Below are 20,796 nucleotides of genomic sequence, written 5' to 3'. Positions count from 1 at the left end.
ACTCATGGGCAGGTTCAATAAATTACATGTTCAGGTGAGAGACACAGCTGATGGGAGGTAAAAAATGGCACAAATGAAGAAAAGGAAATAAATAATTCCTATTTCTTGTAATAGAAAAACTATCATCCAAGGGAATCAACAGTAGCATATTTAAAATAAAGAGAAGGAACCTGCAAACTCTGTACCACAGCCACGGACAGGACTGCTCAAGGTCACTGCCAAGGCCAAGGCAGTAAAGAAAGCTCAAACCTCAAGATGGGCCCACATTTCACTCTGAGAGAAAATGTCTGTTTTCACCAGCTTCCAAACCCCAGCTGACCATGGGTGCCCATGCAGGAGAAATGATGGTGACATCCATCAAGGCAGTTTTTGGGCAGTGACACATGGCATACTATGCCTTTGCCCAACACCACCAGGTGCTGCACAGGCAGAGGAATGAACTCCTGCATAACCCCCTCCCAGTTTTTCCTCTCTGCCTTGAAGGCTAGAATCTGCATTCTGGCACATTTTCCATTTTTCTTTCAGTTATAAATACAAGAATGGAGTCTCACAAGGGACACAAAAGGAAGGAGCAGGTGACAGGGCAGCCCTCCAGGCCCCTCCCTAGGCAGACTGATCCCCTTTCAGTCACAATGAGGAAGGACAGAACATTTTCACACATGCAAAAGGGGGCCTGATGCTTTTGGAGATAACTAAAAATGGGTAATGGTTTTATTTGGGACACAAGCAGGAAAGAAGTTTCACACAGTGCAGACTTTAGACTGAGGGTTCAGGTGTTTTGTTCCAAGCAGGCAGCCTTATTTTCACAGACTGCATGCTGAGCTCCTTGCAGCAACATCAGACCTATTTTAAGCTGTTAGATCTGGAAAGAAGAGTTAAGCATCTCTCAGAGGACATTTCCTGGATATTTCAGTCAGCTTCAGGTCATGCTGGCCAGTATCACCAAAGCACTGAATTGCAACACCTGCTGTGGTTAACTTCAGCTGGTTTTATTAACCAGTGTTTTACCAGCTATGTGAAAGAGAATGTGCCTTCACATGGAGATCGTGTATGCATTAAACATCAAGAAATGCATAGGTAACTCATCTGCAGTGAATAAAATTCCAGAATCTTTACTTGTCCTGATGATGGGAAGCAACATCTTTCTTTTGCACAAAACCTCTCCAATATAAATTTTTAATAGAGAATTCTAATTTAAGAATACATTTCTGTTGTTCTTCAAATTATAGAGCATCTCCTTAACAAACAGCTCAGTCACAATTCCTCCCACATATATACTTGCACTCAAAATTAAACTCAAAAACGAGAAGACAAAAAAACAGGAAACCAACTGCACTGTGATAAGGGGCTACTTCACTAAGCTAATGATATTGAAATCTCACTTCTGATGTGCCAAGAAAAATTTTACAGACAGTTATAAACCAAACACACAACACACATTTAAGAATCACCCTGCATAGATGACTTGGTTTACTTTTGTCGTCATCTATGTGTTCTTGTTTACCATCCATCTTGTTCTTTCTTACATTTATAGTGTTTCTGATCCCTGATCTTCAAGCATATAGTAAAATTAAAATCTAAGAATTGTGCAATACACACTATTCTAGAAGCAGCTAATGAAGAAAAGTAAACTACCCACAAATGTACATCTAAACCCCTCTTAGCACCAACACATACACGAGCAATTATTTGTCTCCCACCACTTTTGGACACAAGTCATTTTAATCTCAATGATTCAGTTACTAAATCCCCTTCAAAAGGTGGGAGTTATAGATCTACTTACAGAGAGTAGATCTAAGCCACTGTACACCATATGACTCATTTCAAGCACCAGCAGCTAAGTTTAAGACAAAAGTTACTGATTATAATCGTCTAGTAACACTTGTAAGCTATTTAAAAGAATTCTGATTACAAACTGTTCATTTTTTCCCAAAAACAGGTTCTAATAAAGGGTAAGTGAATACATCACTTCTTTGTTTTGTTTTTGGAATGAGAAGCTATAGTTCCTCAGTTTGTTTTTAAAAAAAAACCCAAAACAAACTTTAGTGTTTGTTATTTCTTTGCTAAACATACAGGAAGCTTTGGCAACAAAAAGGAAGCTCAGAACAGATTCATCCATTCATAACTTTCATAGCAGACTCATTCCTTTCTACAGTTCTTTAAAATATTGATCTGTTTTCAAATGTGCTTCCACAGAAAGCAATATCAATCTGCTATTAACAAAAACAATTATCAGATGCCCTGAAATGCTAAAAGCTTATTACAAATGTGGCAGAATATTCAGCCTGAACTGAAGCAGAGTCACAGATTACTTCACTACTCTCTGCATATTGCTTTTATTGAGTAAAAAGAAAGAAATCAAATGAAGTCTCTTATCTTAAATATAACACATCTGTGCGGTACCTTGAACTCCATGAACAGAGTTCAGCAAGATCCTCCCCTCTAAAAACAGACATGAGAAGTGATGCAACACAGAAGCCAGTCCTAATCTGCTCCCTCCCTGAAATCAGTCCTTGGTCGCTGGATTTTGTTTCCTTGCTGCTCTCCGGGGAGCCCTGCACCCAGTGAGAGGCACAGCCACCTGCCAGCTCTGCTGGGCCAGCTCTCTCAGGCAGGACACGTTTAGAGAGGCAAAGCAACACTGGGCTGTCCTACGAGGTGTCATGAGCACTCTCAGCTTCTACGGCTGCAGAGGGGATCAACACAAAGAGGTGCCAAATCACACTTCTCCCTCACAGGGCAGCCAAGCTCCCAACAGCAGATACAGAAAGCAGAGTGGGTGCCATTCTCACAATTGCTGTTCCTTGACTGACAAGTGACTAAGATTATGTCTGATAAGCAATGAGTAAAACGGCATGCAATTTCCTAGCAATTAATTTATTGATTTTCCTGGATTAGAAGTGTCTTGAAACAACATCTTGCAAATGTGCTGTTGCATCAGGAAATATTTGCAATGTTTAAGTGAAGCTTTTGGTACACTTCCTACTTGAATAAAGCCTGAAATAATTTTGTCTTTGAAGCTACAGATCATCAGGAAGCTATAACTTTCACATAGATTTGCAGCTAAAGCATTGCTGTGGTGCAAAGGTAAGAACAGGGTCTAATTTAATCTTTTCAAGTGTGGAGAGATATTACAGCACTTCACGGAGGTCACAGTCACAGTCCCCCCCCCATATTTCATAATACAATAGCTTATGAAGAGGCATCTCTTTTCTCTTTTTTTTTTTTTTAAGTTTTTCTATTGCTTAAATGTATTTTCAAGGTCATATTGGAAATGTTTTCCACTGCCTTATCCACCAAATTCAGATTATTTGAGGTGAAAGTGTTGTTTAACCACGGATTTTGTCCCCTACTGGCTCCTGCTTGAAGGGAGCTCAGGGAAGTGCTTTAACTACAGCCAAATACATAGCTGATTAAGTCACCAACGAACAAACTTAGATCACTTTCTGATATTATAAAACTTACTTTTCAGAAGAATATTCACCCTAGGCCCAAGAGAAGAGAAACCAAGAAAAGTGCTAGCACTTTGGAATATTATGTAATTTCTCTATAATGCAATTACATCTTGAATTCCAGCATGTGTATGTCATCTTCTTCAGGGCATTTTCAGGAGTGCTCATCCACTCACTTTTACTTCCATTCCACCAGAGGTTCTGGGCAGCAGTAATTGAGAGAGCTTTTGCTTTCTCCCTCCTGCCTGTGGAAAGTCAGGTTGTAGAACAGAGGACAGCAACACTTCCCACCAGCACCAAAGAACTACTACCAAGAAATGCACTGTGCTCAGTATTAGTCACTCACTTCAAGCTTGAAGCACCTACTTCCTGCAGGATGCTATTCAAAGTCCTGTGGTTTTCTGCAGAACTTGCCACTTGTTAGCAGTGAAGCTCCTTGATGTAGCCCACAGTAAAGCATCACCCAAGCTTTCAGCAACATGATCCAGGCTTTTGACACTTCCCTGCATGCGGACTGGTGCTTGCACTTCCTCCTAACACAGAGGATGTGTTTTACCTTTGTGCAACCATTTTTTTTCCAGTTTGGCTGCACAAGACAAAATCCAACAAGGTTTAAGGGTTATGTCTGGCCCATACAATGCTGAGGGTATTCTCATCCTTTTCCCTTAGCACTGCTAAGTCAAATGAAAACATAAATGTCACACACACAAAGGAGGAAGTAAAGACAATAACAGGACACACAAAAGAAGGAGGAAGAAAATATCAGAGCTAGCTCTGTAAACATATTCCAGAGTTAAAAGATTTTGTCTCCTATTAATAACTACTGAGCTATCTAGCCACAAGTTAGGAAGATATTTCATCTATTGTTTATAAAATGCTTTTCTTTGTTGACTTAGCACTATTGAAGACCAGACTTGGCTGGTATCCTGTACAACACTGTTTTGTACTACCTTATCTTTGCTGTATGTGATCAGTTTTCTAAACACATATTTCTACAGGGGAGGACTGCAGTTCATTGTACATAAATCAGATTTTATCCCCACAACTGTGAATTCTATCAATGCCCATAACTTCTACCATAGCTACATATGAAAGAGAATTCTTCTTTCACTGCTCATGTATTTTATCTGGTGACAACCAAAAACTGTATTAGAATGTCTTAAGAATTTCAGATTAGAGGAGCCAATTAGCAGATCTCAACAAAACACCATTTTCCAATGCTGGTCTATAATAAACACTTTCTTAAGAAGAACCTAATGAAGTTGAAAACACTGATTTCAAATTCATCTCTCTTGGCCACTGGTGTTCCAAGTAGATCTGGAATAAAATCTGCCTAACCCTCTATCTAGTACATCTAATTAATAACTTGTGAAGTTAAACAAAACCCTCCATAAATGTTGGTAAACCATGTATGAACATGAATTAAACTTTAAAACAATTGATACATAATTCAAATTCTGTTTCTTTGGTTTCTAAAACATACTAATTTCTTGTAATGGATCAGTATTGCTCTCTGAAAATTAATTAAATTAATAACATATACTATAATTTCATTTTGGTTTACAAATGTCACATGTCTTCTAATATTCCTATCACATATATGAATTGAATATATACTGCCGTGACTTCTAAAAAAAAATTAGTTTCTGGAACACTGATTAATAGAGAAAGGCACTTTCTCAGTTTCTGAACACTTAACTTTCAACATTTATCTCCAATTAAGCAATCTGTATCTGTTTCATGATTTGCATTGTGTTCAATGTACAAGCACAAAGCTGCTGTACTAACTGCTATCGTAATATATACAGTTCTACATACCCAAAGCAACATTAACTAACTATACGTCTTAAAACAAGGCAAAGCAAAGAAAGAAAAGACCAAAGCCACTTTGATCTCTCGGCATACAAAGAGCTTCGAAACACCACATTGTTTGCAAATATTGCTTATGTTGCTCTGGCACTTTCTGTCCAAGCAAGAGTTTTTGTCTTGCTCCCTGAAAGATCAATATTTCAAGATGTGTTGACACTTAAAACATACTGGTCATGCTTAGATGAATAATTTCTAGTGGTCAAATACACAGAAGCAGAACTGCAGTAGCAGCAGTCCCCCAGTAGTACATGCCAGTATCATGTTTCCCTGTTATATTAAGATAAAAGGAGGACTGTACATGGTGAGACAAAACAAACAATACCCTTTTATCAGATTAAAAAATCCCATTATGTTCCTAGGACATAATGTGAGAAATTCTGATTTGGCTCCATTCTGAGCCCAGTTATGTTCTCAGCAGAAATCTGGAACAGCATCTACTAAGGGTATATATTTACTTTACACAGATTGCCTCTAAACCCATGCTGCAGTACAACTGTAAGGAGCACCTGTGCAACTGTCCTGAACTGAATTAATTGCAAGCTCTTTTACTAAAGTCATTAATGATGGTGTTAACTGGGGAATGCACAGATCATTCTGCAGTTGTAGGCCACATCTTACTTATGAAGTGACTGAATACACATTCCAATTTTTATACTCAGTACTTCTCTCTCCTTTTAGATGGGTTGTTGAATATTTTAAAACTTGAAGACTGTATGAAGTACAGCCACTGTTCACCAGAAAGCTAAAATTTCTACTGGGTACTCTCCTTTTGCAGAGAACATCTCATAACAAGGTATCCCTATTTTCACACAGATCACCACACAGAGTATTTTCCAGTTTATGAGTGTCCAGCAGCCATAGAAAGCATCACCAACCAAAACACCCAGACAGGAGAAGCCACACAGATGGGTTTCTCTTAGAGCAAATGTTGTTACCAAGAAGTTTTCTGGGAAATGCAGAGAAAATCAGTGTTTCAAAACTGAGACATGTAATCCCACGTCAGGAGAGTCAGGCAAACCAATAGATTGAACTGAAGTAATTTAGGGCTGGAAGTAAAGTATTTTTCTCTTTTTAGAGCTTCAATGCACACTGCAGTTTCAGATCTCTCTCATCTATTTAAACTGCACAAATCAGATCATATATGAGCAGACCAAGTTCATGTTCCCAACACTTAAAGAGCAAATGCTTGGGATCTGCCCATCCTCATGGATTTACTGGCTTCAAGAGTTCTGCTGACCACAGCACAGTTCGCTACCTTTTTATTTCTAAACTTCATCCTACTTCACTTCCACTGAAAATTCTGGCAGTTTAGTTTATTTTTATTATTGTTTGATCTGATTTACCCTGTCCTTCATCACTTTCCCCAATACCAGGAGCAGAGATGATTTCTGCTTTGTTCACTGTTGAAAACAATGCAAATTCCCTCCAAGGACTGCAAGACCTGACAAGTATGCTCAATGACAGTTTGCTGTATCTGTCAGTGTCCAGTAACATCACACAAAATTGTTTATTTATAAAGAAGAGAGTCACCATCACTAGCTGCCACACAGTTTAAGACAGGCTTTAGTTTATCAATGGTTTAATTGCCAATGAAAAATGTTTTCACACAGGCACCTGAGGAGTGGTCATCTCAAGCTTTTTTTTTTGGTCAAACAGCATCATAGTATTGATTTCTAAGATCACAACCAGAATGCAAAAGAATATATCTTTCAAATCATTCTTTGTATGATTCAGCATATTATATCAAGATTAGAAAAAAACAGTTCATTATAAATTCCTTATTTATTAATTACATATGCCAGTTCTGACTTTTTTTCTTGCCTGACACTTGTAAAAGCATTTTTAGACTAAAACTAGTAAGGTGCTAGAGGGCTCCAAACTCAAGTTAAAGCAGATGGAAGCACATACATTGCATGCAACATGCCCATTCCCAGAAACTAAAATGGGTTTACTCAGATGCACCCAATAAAAATTCCTGATTGAAACGGAAACTGAATGCTCAGAACCTCACTTAACTCAGTTTTGGTATCAGGAAGCTTTACCTTTCCTGGCACAGAACCAGTGACATCACAGCCCCCTCTGACCTGACAGCAAAAGCTCATCTGCTACTAGAAACTGAAGTTCTTGTTAATCTGGCAGTATTCTTAAAGGGAAAAGTTACCTAGTGGATGAATACCAGCAAAAGTCTTACCTGGACACAAAAATTCATCAGAATTTCCTCTGCTGTGTCACAATACTGTTAACTATTTTCAGTTCTATGAATTACTGCATGATACCAAGCTAGTACAATTCTGATCTTTAATCAGAATTTTCTTTACACAAAATAAAAATTTCACCTATGTAAAATGTGCTTTAAAGTACCCACAGGTGACAAGGAACTAACTTTGAGTATTTGGGGTTTTTCTTAGGAGCTAAATTTTGTTGTGAACAGAAAACTGGGAAAAATTATCACAGTCGTTTAACCCATTTCTTCAAAAACAGGACAAGAGTTTAACAAAACTCAAACAGATTCCAACACAAAGCCAACAGGAAGACAGTAGGACAGAGTAAAGGCATACCTAGTTGTGTTTAGCTTCCTGATGTGGCAATACATTTACTTTAGCAAACCTGAAATACTCGAAATTAATACTAAGACACGAATCAACAGCCAATGCTACATTGAATGGCAGGAAAATCCCATCGGTTCCTCTCTATGTGAGCTGCATAATGAACTTTTCCTGCCAGTTCCAGAGGCAGCCCCAGCAGCTGGATGGTGAGTGTGCCCACAGAGCCAGGCTGCCAAGTGCCACCAGAAGCAGGAAGGATGCTTCCCTTGCATGCTTTTAGCAGTGCCAGCTATTTGAAGTGAAACACAAACAGCAAACACAACTCAGAAGCCAAAGCACCTTCAGAAGATGGGAACAGGATGCATAAAGATCAGCCTCTGCCAGCAAGACAAAGTTACAGCAACTGTTTGCCTCTCAACACTCTAAAGGCAACAGCGGTTTCACTCCATTATTTCAAACTCATGACAGACTTCCAGATTTCTAGATAAGTCTGCAATCATCACACAACTCTTGCCCTTTACCTTTATGCTGCTGCTTTTTCTTATTTTGCACTTAAACAGAACACAAACACATTAAACATAGCACAAAACACTCTTACTTTTTTTTTTTCTTTTTTTTTTTTTTTTTTTTTGTACTGCATCTTAACCTGAGGATATAAGAAGTATCACCGTTCTGTAATAACTCAATTTCATTCCTGGAAACAGCTGCCTTAAAATGTTAAGCTTTTCTTTGTAACTTCTGAAGAAATAATGCCATGCCTATAATCATTACCAGCATGGCTTCTCTGTGTCAAGCACAACTATCTCAATACAGTTCAATTCAGTATTTAGCATCCAATATTTAAGTACTAAGCAGATTCTTGTGTTTAGCTAGTCTTTTGACACAGCAAAAGAACTGTCTCCTCCCAAAAGCAAACATTTCACCCCATCCCCACAATGACAACATGGTATTTATATGTGCTCTAATACAGGCTCAAGCAGCACAACAAATAAAACTCTTGATATGGAACAGCATCCAAAGTCAGATGAATAGGAAGTATTTGTGTCATTCTATCATTCTGAGTTTAAGGAACAATGCAGTGTTAAACCACTAATGGCAAAATACCTTGGTTATGATGACTATGCCTCTATGACGATCAAATTTGCCATTATTTAAGAAAGTTTAAAAAATATTTCCCAGAGAAACCCTAACCAATATGCTCTTTTCAGACACAAGTTTTTAATTTTAGCTAGGTTTTAATCTACATCTGAATACTCATTCAAATGTGTAAAGAAACCAGATTCAGGAAACATAATCTAAGGGTGTGGTTCAAATCTTGTTTCTAATTAAGGATTTAACACTGGACAAAACCTTCCAAACAAGGATTGAGAATTTTGCAAAGGAACAGTATGACTGTAAACTGCTGCCTTGGCTTTCCCAGTGCAGGAAGCACAGATACCACACCCAAAATCTTGTTCAGGCCTTTTTTTCTAACTTCTGCTTTTTCTCTTCTTTTTTCCATATAAAGTTCAGTACTAAGTTTTAAAGTTTTCTCCTAAACCAGATTCACAAAATATAAAAAGTGTTTGTTCCTCCAAATTACTCAGTTCTATGCATAAAGCTACAGTTCTCCAAAACACATGGAAAAATATTAAAAGCGAATATCAGAAGTTAATGTTTCCAGCATTTTATTACTTTATCTGTCGGTCACATAGAATCTTCCATCCTAAGTATTTGTCTGTAAACATCATGTTTTTACCAGGATCTTGGAGTTATCACATACCAGCCTGCCATGAAAAATACAGATTCTCAATATATCAGTTGCAAAGCAATGCTGTGCTCAAATTGCTCTTACTATGTTACTTTAAGGAATAAAAATAGCACTTTATTTTGCTTCAGGGGTTTTTAAGCCCTTCACAAACACTTATGTAACTCTCCCCTTTGTAGCCCTGGTCATGTTTTATTTTATTTATAAACAGAAGTATCTATTTCAACAGTTAGATGATGAGCATGTGCATCTACATGTATCTGCCATTCTCCAGATCATATCATCAGTGGCAAAGAAAAAAGAATTTTAAAACTATTTTTGTTAACCAAACAGGAAATCCTACACTTCAGCCTCTTCAAATTAGTGCTAGACAGAGAAGTGTCTTACAGCTTTTCAAAAAAACCCCCACCATTTTAAACCTTTGAAGTTTAACCAGTTTTCAAAGTTTTTTCAGCAGATTTTAAATCCTCCATACATTTTAAAAAAAAAAAAGTCATCACACTATATATGAAGAGAGCAAGCAGCATAAAATATCCCATTGAAGAAAGATAAAACTCTGCGCACGATGGGCTGGCTGTTCAGTGTGTGGGAGGGCTCAAGCATGCTGACATTAGCTTAGGAAAATATGCAAACTCTTAACACTTCTGAATACAAGCAATTTAAAAGCCCACAAACTACCCCCCAGGCAGCCATCTCAAATAGTGAAGTACTAAAACCTAAAATTAAATTTGAAAAAAAAAGCACAAGAACGTCAACTTTCATACTCATTGACTACATTACACACATTGCAGTTCTCAACTTATATTTAGTTACACTAATACTAGTTTGTTCATTCTACTCAATTTTATACCAAATCCTTTTTATACCAGCTTAGTACTTGTATTCCTTAACCCATCAAGTTTTTCCCTTTTAATTTCACTGCCCCAAACCCGATCACACAGCTGAGAGTGGCATATGGCATCACATGAAAACCTGACAGAGCCGGGCGAGTGCCTGCAGGGGGATAATTCATCTCCACCAGCACTGATAGCCCAGTGCCTGCCCCCACGTTACTGCGGCTGGAATCTCTGCAGCCGAGCAGAGCCTGCCACTCCTCCCAGGATTTCCTCTGCCTGCTGGGGAGCAGGGTCGGCCCTCCCCACCGGGGTCTCCTCACCCCAGTAAAGAATGCAGGCGAGATAGGAGAAAGGGCTTCCTTGACCTATTTCTTCAGCAGCTCTCACCCCTTCCCCTCCTACACACACATATCTGCACCCACCTCCAAATTACATATACATCCAAGAATCTCTGGAGGTTGGTGGAAAAAAAAAAATCTGTAGGAAATGAGACAGTGAAAAGTAGTAACATTTTCCTCCACATTTTTGCATCTGTGGAGAAGCTGAAAGCTGGAGAGACTACACTGCATTTCTCTGTCTCTGGAGAGCAGAAGGAAAAGGTAAAAAGCATCAAAATGCCAATCTTAATCTTAGATGCAAAATCATTCTTGTTTTAATTGGTTTTGTTGTTCATAATTTTCCAACACCCACTCTTACTAGTGACAGTCCAAACACACAGAAGACATTGTTCATACCCTCAGGGGCTTTCCAATTAAATGCCAGAAATTTGAACACAATGAAATTACTCATTTAGCTACAAGTGGAGGTTTTAAAGATTAGAATTTACGAAGGATTTACAGCTATGCTTGGTGCTCATACACAAGAGAACTTCAGCCAAACTCTGGGTTCTGTTCCTTGGTTTTGCCTAAAGGATAAAAGTGATGCTCTACCTGCTTTTGTTTTAAAAACATTTACATAACCCTCAACAAAAGACCGTGACATTTACTTCTGCTAATCAATCAATCCTATAGAGAAACCTAGGCTAGATTAAACGCCCATTTTAGCTTCACAATTTTGACAGAAAAGCAAGAAATCACCACAGGGAAGTAGCACTAACCTAAATAATAACATACGAGTTAATGAGTCGGGGCAGGGGGGCACGGGAACGGATGTTAAGCTCAATGAAACTCCTGAAGAATATAAAAGGAAAGTTTTATTTTTTTAATACATAAAAACTGCATCTAAGCTAAGACTATAAGCAGATATCCAATGATCTCGAATGACATTTTACCGATTGAAAAAAACACCTCTAACTTTTTACTGGTGTAAACCAAATTCTAATATGTTAATACAGTATTTGAGACTAAAAATAAACACAAAAATGAGAGAAAAGAAAGCTCATCCAGTTCATAGCAACATATAGTTGCTCTCCATAGTCACCTGAAGAATAGAGCATGTTTTAAAAAGGTAGAGAAACCTAACTTTCTGTGGGCCAGTTCCTATTTAGTACCCTTCCAGCTAAAACCAACAGGGGAAGAGGTTAGCAGTATATAAACACTGCATCAAAAGTTTTAACTGCTCTTGAAAAAAATGCTGCAGACTTCTTCATGTATTACACTGACAGAATTATCTTTTTCTTCAGGTTCAAGAGATGCTGTACAGAAAAATGTAGAGCAGAGGAAGGATGTTATCTTGATCAGCATGTTACACCCACTGGCTCAGAGTGTGTGGTTAACAAACAACTCTCTAGAGTGAAGAAAAAACAGAAGAAAAAGTGGTGCTTGCTCTGTCCACAATCCTAGGGGCAGCTTTGGAAGACTTTGAATCAAAACCTTAGCAAAGCAAGACAGGTTACCCTTGGACAAAACTACCAACTGCATTAAACTTGTTTTTGGAATTGGGACCTTTCTGGATTTACGTATTTTTTTAGTACCTTAACAGAGAGCAATCAAACCTCATACAAAGAATTCTGCATTTCTAAACTAATTTCTGGACTTAATGCATGTAGTTTTTAACTCTACCAACACACAGTTAAACTGGATTTGTGGTTTTTTCTTGAAGATTTAATGAATATAAGACCCTTTAAAAAAATTGGAGATCACACATCACTAAGATTTATTATCATTCTGGCAGAGGCAAGATAAACTACAGGAGTTATTCACGCAATTCAACACAACCTACTTAACATCTTCTCTGAAAATCACATTATCTAGCCCTAGAGCTATTTAAGACTTCTTAGCATTTAAAAAAGAAATAGACACAAAGCAACCAAATTTCAAGGGTGTTCCAACAATTATTCTTAGATTGGACAGAAAATGAACTGGTACTTTAAAAAGGTTTTCAAGTAAACCTTTAACAGTCAGGACTGCTTTAGACCCAAACCACAATTCAGTGGTTGATTTTTCTGGATTTACCTGCAGCCTCCGAGAAGCCCTTTTGTTGCTTTTTTTATGTGCTATAATCAAAGAAAATGAAGGTGTAGCAAACAGCACTCTCCTTACCACACTGAAACCAATCTGAGTCATCTTCTTGGGAAACTGTGGACAGAAGTGCTAAAGACTGCATGTTCACAGAAGCTGTTGCACATTGCTTTTCTACTGCTGGTTGCTGTATCTGCACTGCCTTTTGCATCTGCAACCCAGCTTTAATAGAACCAATGCACAGGATATAAAATGTATTGACTGAGTTAAATTGCCAATTTCATCTCTGCTCTTTTAACTCAAATCCACAGTTCAGACTTACGAGATGTGTATGCACAACCTGTGCATGCTTGTGAACTCATAGATACACTCCTCACAAAGATTACAATGGCATTATTAATTTAGACATGTCCTGTGGAAAAGATCAGAAACATCAACCTTCCAGAAATTCAATTTACTTTTCATGATAGAACGATCTGGATGGCAAAAAAGAAGCTGCAGACAGCTTTGTTCAGACAACTCCTAGGCTCCAGCCCATCTTCCCATGCCAGCTGCAGTGTCATTTTCAAGGGACAAAAGAGTGCCAGGAGAAGAGTAAAGCTGATGAAGGTGCAGCTGTTGAGCAATAGCCTCATGTAAGACTGTGCACTTAGGGCAACTGTACCACTGCTTTACCCCTGATACCCAGTAAGGGTGATTCAGCCCAAAGTGCAAAAAAATTTTCACACTAAAGCTAAAGAGTAATTCTTGTCCTTAAAATAACACAGTAGTTTTGATAATATCTGTTATCAAGTTGCCCTCTGGGTCTGTAAGTGAATATTTAATACAGAAGGCCTGCTGCTGGTACTAAATTGAACACACATTTTTGCTATTTCTTGTTTGCTGTTCATTAAGGAATAACACAGAAACGAATTACAAAAATATGCAACTGCCTGGAAGGCAGTGTAAAACTTTTTCTGTAAGGTGCTATTCACACTGCAGGCCAAATTCACAATTAACAAATACCAGGCTGCTAGAATAGCTTAGCACTTATGTCCCAGTCACTTAGCAAACTCTGCTGAACAGAAGCTAATTCATCTCAAAGTTTTGCAAGAAACAGGTTACGAATTTTCTTAAGTAAAAGTAGTCACATCAACTGGTTACTAATTGATGTTTACTACCCTCAGCACTGCAAAGGACTCGAAGTTATGATCTAGGCTACAATCTGATGATGGTCTTAAGGGTTTTGTCTCCTCTTTGGAGATTTATTCTGAAAATACAGTATGCAATATATCCTAAACTGTTGAGGGAATTACAAGAATATTTAAGTAGAGAGTATCTTTTTTTTCTCTCCTGCCTGAGGAGAGGGTTGGAAGATCACTGTTCTAGCAATGCTACTGTGCACTCCTGTAGTTTAAAACAGAGTAACAAATATCTAAGTATGTAAGCTACTCCTAAATCACAAAAAATCCAAAAACCATGTATCCAGTGGGAAACAAAATTTTGATCCAGCTATAAATAAATACATGCTAGCACAACTGAGCCTGTAACCAATTCAAGAGCTACCTACCAAATATGAAGTTATAAATTCACATTAACCTACATGAAATCTCTTTGGTTTCTACTCAATGTAAACAACTATGTTGAAAATAATTACTGGAATAATTGAAGAACAAATTTCTTAAAAGATATAAGAAATTCTGTGCCACTGCATTTCATGTATGTATTGATTCTTTACAGTTGTAACAATCCTAGGACAATGTAACATCTGAAAAATTGACATTCCTTGAGAACTATGTTGTAATTAAGAAGTTATGAAAAAATACTTTTCCAAAAGTGTTAAGCAATTTTAACAGCAAAATTCTTCATCACTTCACATTGTTGCAGCCATTTAGCATCCTCATAAAAACATCTGAGTAAGAGCTCCACACTCAGCAAGGCCACCTCAATTTTGATTTGTTAGATCAGTTACACATTGGCACAGGGAAATTAAAATGCAGGAGAAGGCAGACTACAGCAAAGCTTGAAAAGAAAAAGCTTAGAGATACACAGGTCACATTAAGGTCTTCCTCTCTCCTAAGTCGGCTTCTCCTGCTGCTCACTCATGCAGGGAGATCATAATTTTGTGGCTGTGATATTTCCACGGCAACACTGGTGACAGTGATGTCACAAATTCAGTCCTGACATAGCTTCAGGATCAAGTGCAAGGAGCAGATGGGATGCGAGGGAGAAAGCTCCTATTTAAACACAAATCTCTTTTATAAGAAAGAAAGAGGCATGAGCAAAGAACCAGGTGAATGGATCACGTTTTCAAGTATGATATACTCAAAAGATTATCCTAGCATGAAAATCTATTTAAAGGCAAGACCTACAATACAGGGTAACTGTCAAATTTGTTAGGCCTTATAATAAACCAACCTTGAAAGCTCCCTGTTTTGCATGACAAGCCCTGTGCTCCATTTCTAAAGTGGCAGTGAAGACAATACACTTTTGTCCCTTGTGAGTTTCCTTTAGATAACTTTAACATTCAGATATATTAATTTGATACATCACTGTGCTCATAATACCATATGTAAATATGATGTCAAGCCCTCACTGGAGTGAGTTTGTTATCTGAATTAGATATGATATGAAAGACATTAAAGCAAACCCCAGATGGGTCACCAAGTACAACAGGATGGTAACTGGAATATTCAGCTAGCATTGTTAGATAGGCCAAAGGGGACTGTACTTTTGTCCTGATCTGGGGATGCATGCAAGAATCAACACAAGCTCCAAGCCAACTAAAGACCCCTAGGCCCCTCACCAGTTACACACAGAGGACTCTAAAAAATTACAGGTATCAAACCTCCTTCCTGTCTTTGGCCACCCCATGAACCAAGAGCAAGTGAGCCCACACAGCACAGAAGCAATTGTGACAAAAAGGGAAATAGCAGAGAATGCAACCACAACTAAGTTACAAACACAGTCTCCACATTAACTCATGTCACAGTGCAGGGAGACACACAGATTTCTTAAAGATGCTCCTCTCCACAGAGGACAAGTGCTAAACAGCAAAACCACCAATCAAGAGAGGCAAGGGAAGTACCTATGACCAAAATTCAGGTGCAGGCAGTCATACTCAGAGCTGCATGCAGTGAAAAGTGGTTTCTTACAGCAGCAGTGGCAGAAAGATGCACAAGAAAAATGAGAAGTCCAACAGGAGATAAAAGGAATTAAAAGGATACAGTTTCATATTCTGATCACAGAAGAAAAAAAAGCCCACATTTTTCAGGATTTCAAGATGAAGACCTGAAAGGATTTCCAACAGTCTAGATCTCAGAAGGGAAAGGAAGAAAGGGAAAAAATCTGAAGCTGGGCCTAAGCCAAGATGTGAAGAGGCCCCCAGGAAGGGATATTGGGTGGAGGCAGAGACTAAAAGCACAATGCAAGGAGGAAGAGATCCAAAGTCAAGTAGCTAACCAGGGTTCCCAGACATCATCCATGAAATCACCAAGGCATAACTCCAGAAAGGGAGAGAAGAGAAGGCAGAGTGCCATGTGATACAAACCACAACAATGATCAGAGTTAGGAAAGTCCACTTGATTTGCCAAACTATGACAATACCAACAGCAAATCAAAAAAGCAGGCAATAAACTGAAGGATGCTGGCTGCTCACAAAAATAATTAAAAGACCTGAAGAACTACATTTGCTCAGCTTCAGCAAAAAATGGGGTTTTTCTCCAAACACATCAGGCACGTTCCTGTGACTAACACTAACAGAAATGCTGTCTGAAATATAAAGAGATAAAAGAATAGTTCGGGGCTATAAATTTCAACAGGCCTCTTACTTGTTAAAGTAGTAAACTTTGGAAACAGTATCCATTAGCACGGTAGGATAAGAAATATAGTCTATTTTAAGATGTAGTTTATTGTTTTTACAGTTGTGATTAAGACACAGCTGTCACAGACTAACATGACTACAATACAAGCCCAACAAGACTCCTCCTCTCCCTTTGCTTTTGTAAGGCCAACAACCTCGGATGAGAACATGAACTGAGTTCCCCCAGTGGACTTTCAAGAGGTCACATTAATTTCAGTACTGGAAAGCCCATCTTCTTTTCAACCCAAGAGGAAAAAAAGCCTCTCTCAGTCAACTCTTGCACTACTACATCTCTTTTACATTGTATTTATAGAGATGTGAAAATGATGGCTGATACAAGCTCAAGGCACCTCTCACTGCTGTTTGTATGGTGTAGCAAACCAAGGCAGCTGCCAAACATGAGCTACAAAGAACATTTCTTCCTATTGTTTTTTGGAAAATAACTTACTTTCTCTCTATCACACTGATCAAAATTAACATTCCTCTGATAGACAGAAGTCAACTCTTCTTCTAAAATGAAATCTTACACAAAATCAATATTTTACAAGTAGAAAATACATTTCAAGTCCAAGTTTTGCAAATATATCATGCAGAACAAAAACATTTTTACAACAGCTAAAATGAAAACATAACAAAACCCCACAACTACAAAGTAATAGATTTTAAAAAGCAATAAAATTATCATAGGCCCATTCTAATACAATCTCAGTCCAAAAGCAATCCAAAGTATAAAATAATGCTAGATTGGGAATGCCAAGTATTTTTTTCCAACTCTCACTTCTCTATATAAATATCACAGGCACAGTGTATTACCTTCATTTTCTGAAGCTTGGCATTTTACTTTCAGTACCAAATCAAAGGTTCGTTCTGGATTTTCCCTAGAAGAGACAAACACAACCAATTACCATATACATTATTTCAGATCTTATTTCTACTGTTATATCCTTCCCATTCTTTTTAGAATACTAAATAGAATTAAAATACCATTAAAACAAAATTAGTACTCTGATTAGTTCTAAGGAAGAACCAAAAAGTCACATTTCCCTCTACAGCTTTAAGAAAGGCATAAGAAAGATAAACAAGCTAAACTGTGATTTATTTACATGAGATTGTCACTGCCTTATATATCAAATAGCTTTTAAGTCACTCCACCATACTCCACCTAACAGCTAAGAGAAAAGAGCTGCTACGCTCCTTTATCAATCAGTCAATCTGTCACATTAATGGACTCGCAGGCAGCCTCTTCTAAACCTATGTCTTATTTCCACTAAATAGGAACAGCCCATCATTAGACTTCCATTTTAACTCCCTGTGTTTAGCCACTCTCCTTTAAATGCATCTGATTACCACCCCAAGGCCGAGGCTCGTTTGGCTTCCTCTTTCACCAGATATTGATCGCCAGCTGGGCCTGCACAGGCTGAACCTCGGGCATGATTCACTGCGGAGCCAACGCGAGTGCGTGACTAGGGATGGGTGACTAGGGATGGGTGACTAGGCATGGGGGACTGGGGATGGGGAACTGGGGATGGGGGACTAGGCATGGGGGACTGGGGATGGGGGACCAGGGATGGGTGACCAGGGATGGGTGACCAGGGATGGACACGGGCCGGAGCACAGAGCCTCCCCATCTGCAGCAGCCATCAAGGGCAGCGGCGTGTGCCGTGTGTCGGCCGGCGCCTCTTCCACCTGATGATAATAACAACCTGCATGTGCCAACAGCAATTAACGCTCAGCTTAATCCCGAACTACATATTCATCGAAACAGGTCTAAATGCCATTACCGTGCCATCCACCCCTCTCCGCCGATCAAGCACACTGCTATTTACATTAAAAACAAGCGGTACAACCGCACCCATATCAATTATCTATTTAGCCCACATAAAAGGCTCACACTTGAACTCCTGTCTTGAGTAACACTCCCACTGAGGGCAGCTGGAGATTCAGGCATAGGAAGAGAAAAACAAGATTTGGTTCCAGGTTTCTATAATGCTTCGCATAAAGCATACAGCAAATTAACACATTGTTGTTTCTTTAAATAAAGTTTTGAATGAAATCCAAAGGCTGGGCTAGGGAAAAACTCAGCTGTCACAAATTAATTGATTCAGTACATGCTTTCACCGACCTCGGCATCATCATCAATTGAGATAGGCAATAATAGTCCAATTCAGATTATAAAGACATAACCTACCCATCTCACACTCTTTCCTTGCATTTTATAGCATTTTGTTGGGGAAATCCTGTATCTACTGATCCTGTGTGTAGGAGATGAAACTCTGGTCTGAGTTACAACAGCCTAAAACCAGGACACTGGAGATTTACTCTGTCTGGCCTTAAACCGTCCCCTGTTCCTCTGGCTGGTGAGCAGGTTCAGAATGAAACTGGTAAGACTGTGCTTGGTGAGTCACCTAGAAAACTGAACCACAAAAATCCTTCATTTAGAAGAAATGACATCTCCCCATGACATTGCTCTAGCTTGGGCCTTGGGTTTATCCTCTCAGGTTGGCGTTTTAATGTGAATCAGTTTGTCTTACAATCAACAAATGAGGGCTTCTAACTCAACTCCTAGCTGAATTACACTGATGAAAAAAGCTCTTAGAAGTAATACTGCCTTCTGTCTTTCACTGTAGTACTCTAAAACCGCTTTTGCAGGAAAATGCTTCTAAGTTTACTCTTCACATCCCACTACGCTTAGAAGTGTCAAAAATGTGTCAAACTAATCTGAGAATTGTGAGCCCGTCTCTCGTCTCTGGTTTCCCTGCCAGCTCGGCGGTGCCAGCCTGCTCCTTCAGCACGTATGGGCACGGAGCTGTTGTCAATTGCCGGAACCCGTGAGTAACATCTTGTCACTTTCAATGTCACCAGAGCAGGCGGCCGCTCCCAAATACCCAAAAACCCTCTTCTGCACCTGCCCTGCCGTCACGGCAGAGGGGCGGTCTGCAACCACCATGGCCCTAAGCTAAAACACAAGGGGTTTCACCTGAACGTGAGGAAGAACTTATTTACACTGCGGGTGGCACAGCACTGAACAGGCTGCCCAAGGAGGGCGGTGGAGTCCTCCCCTGGAGACATTCCAAACCCACCTGACAGTGTTCCTGTGTCACCTGCTCTGCATGACCCCACCTTGGCAAGGCGAGTGCAGGGGATCATCTGCAGCGCTCCCTCCCAACCCTGACAGTTCTGTGATCTCTCCTAAAGGGATGCCTGTGACAGCCTCGGCCCGCGGCAGGCAGGGCATTGCGGGCAGCTCTGCTGGGCCCGCGGCCTCGGACCGCGCTGCCACCCCCGGGCCGGGCCCGTTCACCGGGCACTGCCCGACCGGCGCCGGGGCCTCTGCCGGGCCGGGCCGGCGCTGCCCCGCGCGTCCCCCGCGCCGCTGCGGACCGGCGATACCGGGGCCGGGGGGCGGCGTGGGGCGGGGGAGCGGCCGGCGGGGCTGCGGCCGCCTCCTCCTGCTCCTTCTCCTCCTCCTCCCCGCCACCGCGGGCCGGGTCGGGGGGCGCCGCCGCTCCCCCGCCCGCGGGTCCCGCCTTGCCCCGGCTCCGGCCCCGCCGCCTCCCGCCCGCCCTTCCCGCTGTCACTCAGCGGCCGCGGCGGACGCGCCCGGCCCCTCGCACGCTCCCGCCGGGTGGGCTCCCCCTCCTCCCGTCCCCGCCCGCCGCACGCCGGGCCCGGCGGACCGGGGCTGCCACGGGGCCTGCTCGCCGCCCGCCCGCCGCGGGGGCTCGGCCCGGCCCGGCCCGGCGCCCCACAGCCCCGCCGCGGCCCCGCGCCCCCAGCACTCACTTGAACCTGCTGTCCATGGTCACATCGCGGGCCCCCGGCGGCGGCCCCGGCGCCCCCAGGGACAAGCGCCCCGCCCGGCGGGGGCGGAGGGGCAGCGCCGGCCCGGAGCGCTGGCTGGGCGGCGGGGGCGGCTCAGCGCCGCGGCGGGCGGCGGCCCATGGCTGCTCCGCTCCGCTCCCCCGGCTCGGGCCGCGACTGCGGCGGAGCGGCGGCACCGCCTCCTCCCCCGTCTCTCAGTTCCTGTTGCGGCCGCTCCGGCACCTTCTGGGAACCAGGAAGCTCGGCGGCGGCCCGGGGAGCCGCCGGGGCCGGTGTCACCTGGG

At 41.0% G+C, this 20,796-nt stretch overlaps 1 protein-coding gene across 2 annotated transcripts in view; it reads right to left on the bottom strand.

Moving 5' to 3' along the window:
- DENND1B (DENN domain containing 1B) overlaps nucleotides 1-20,550 on the bottom strand; it is a 152,095-nt gene extending 131,545 nt beyond the window's left edge. For both annotated transcript variants that reach the window (XM_083867250.1, XM_083867251.1), the window contains exons 1-2: nucleotides 20,474-20,550; nucleotides 17,504-17,568 (exon numbers count right to left, since the gene is read on the bottom strand). In XM_083867250.1, coding sequence (XP_083723376.1) covers nucleotides 17,504-17,568; nucleotides 20,474-20,490 — 82 coding nt within the window. In that variant the 5' untranslated portion in view covers nucleotides 20,491-20,550. The remainder of the gene's footprint in view (nucleotides 1-17,503; nucleotides 17,569-20,473) is intronic.
- Nucleotides 20,551-20,796: the final 246 nt, after the last annotated feature.

Source organism: Zosterops lateralis (assembly GCF_965231275.1).
Source record: "Zosterops lateralis genome assembly, chromosome: 9".
In the NCBI taxonomy this organism is placed as follows: domain Eukaryota; kingdom Metazoa; phylum Chordata; class Aves; order Passeriformes; family Zosteropidae; genus Zosterops; species Zosterops lateralis.
Note: the sequence above shows the minus strand (reverse complement) of the source record. Positions and strands in the feature narration are given on the sequence as shown.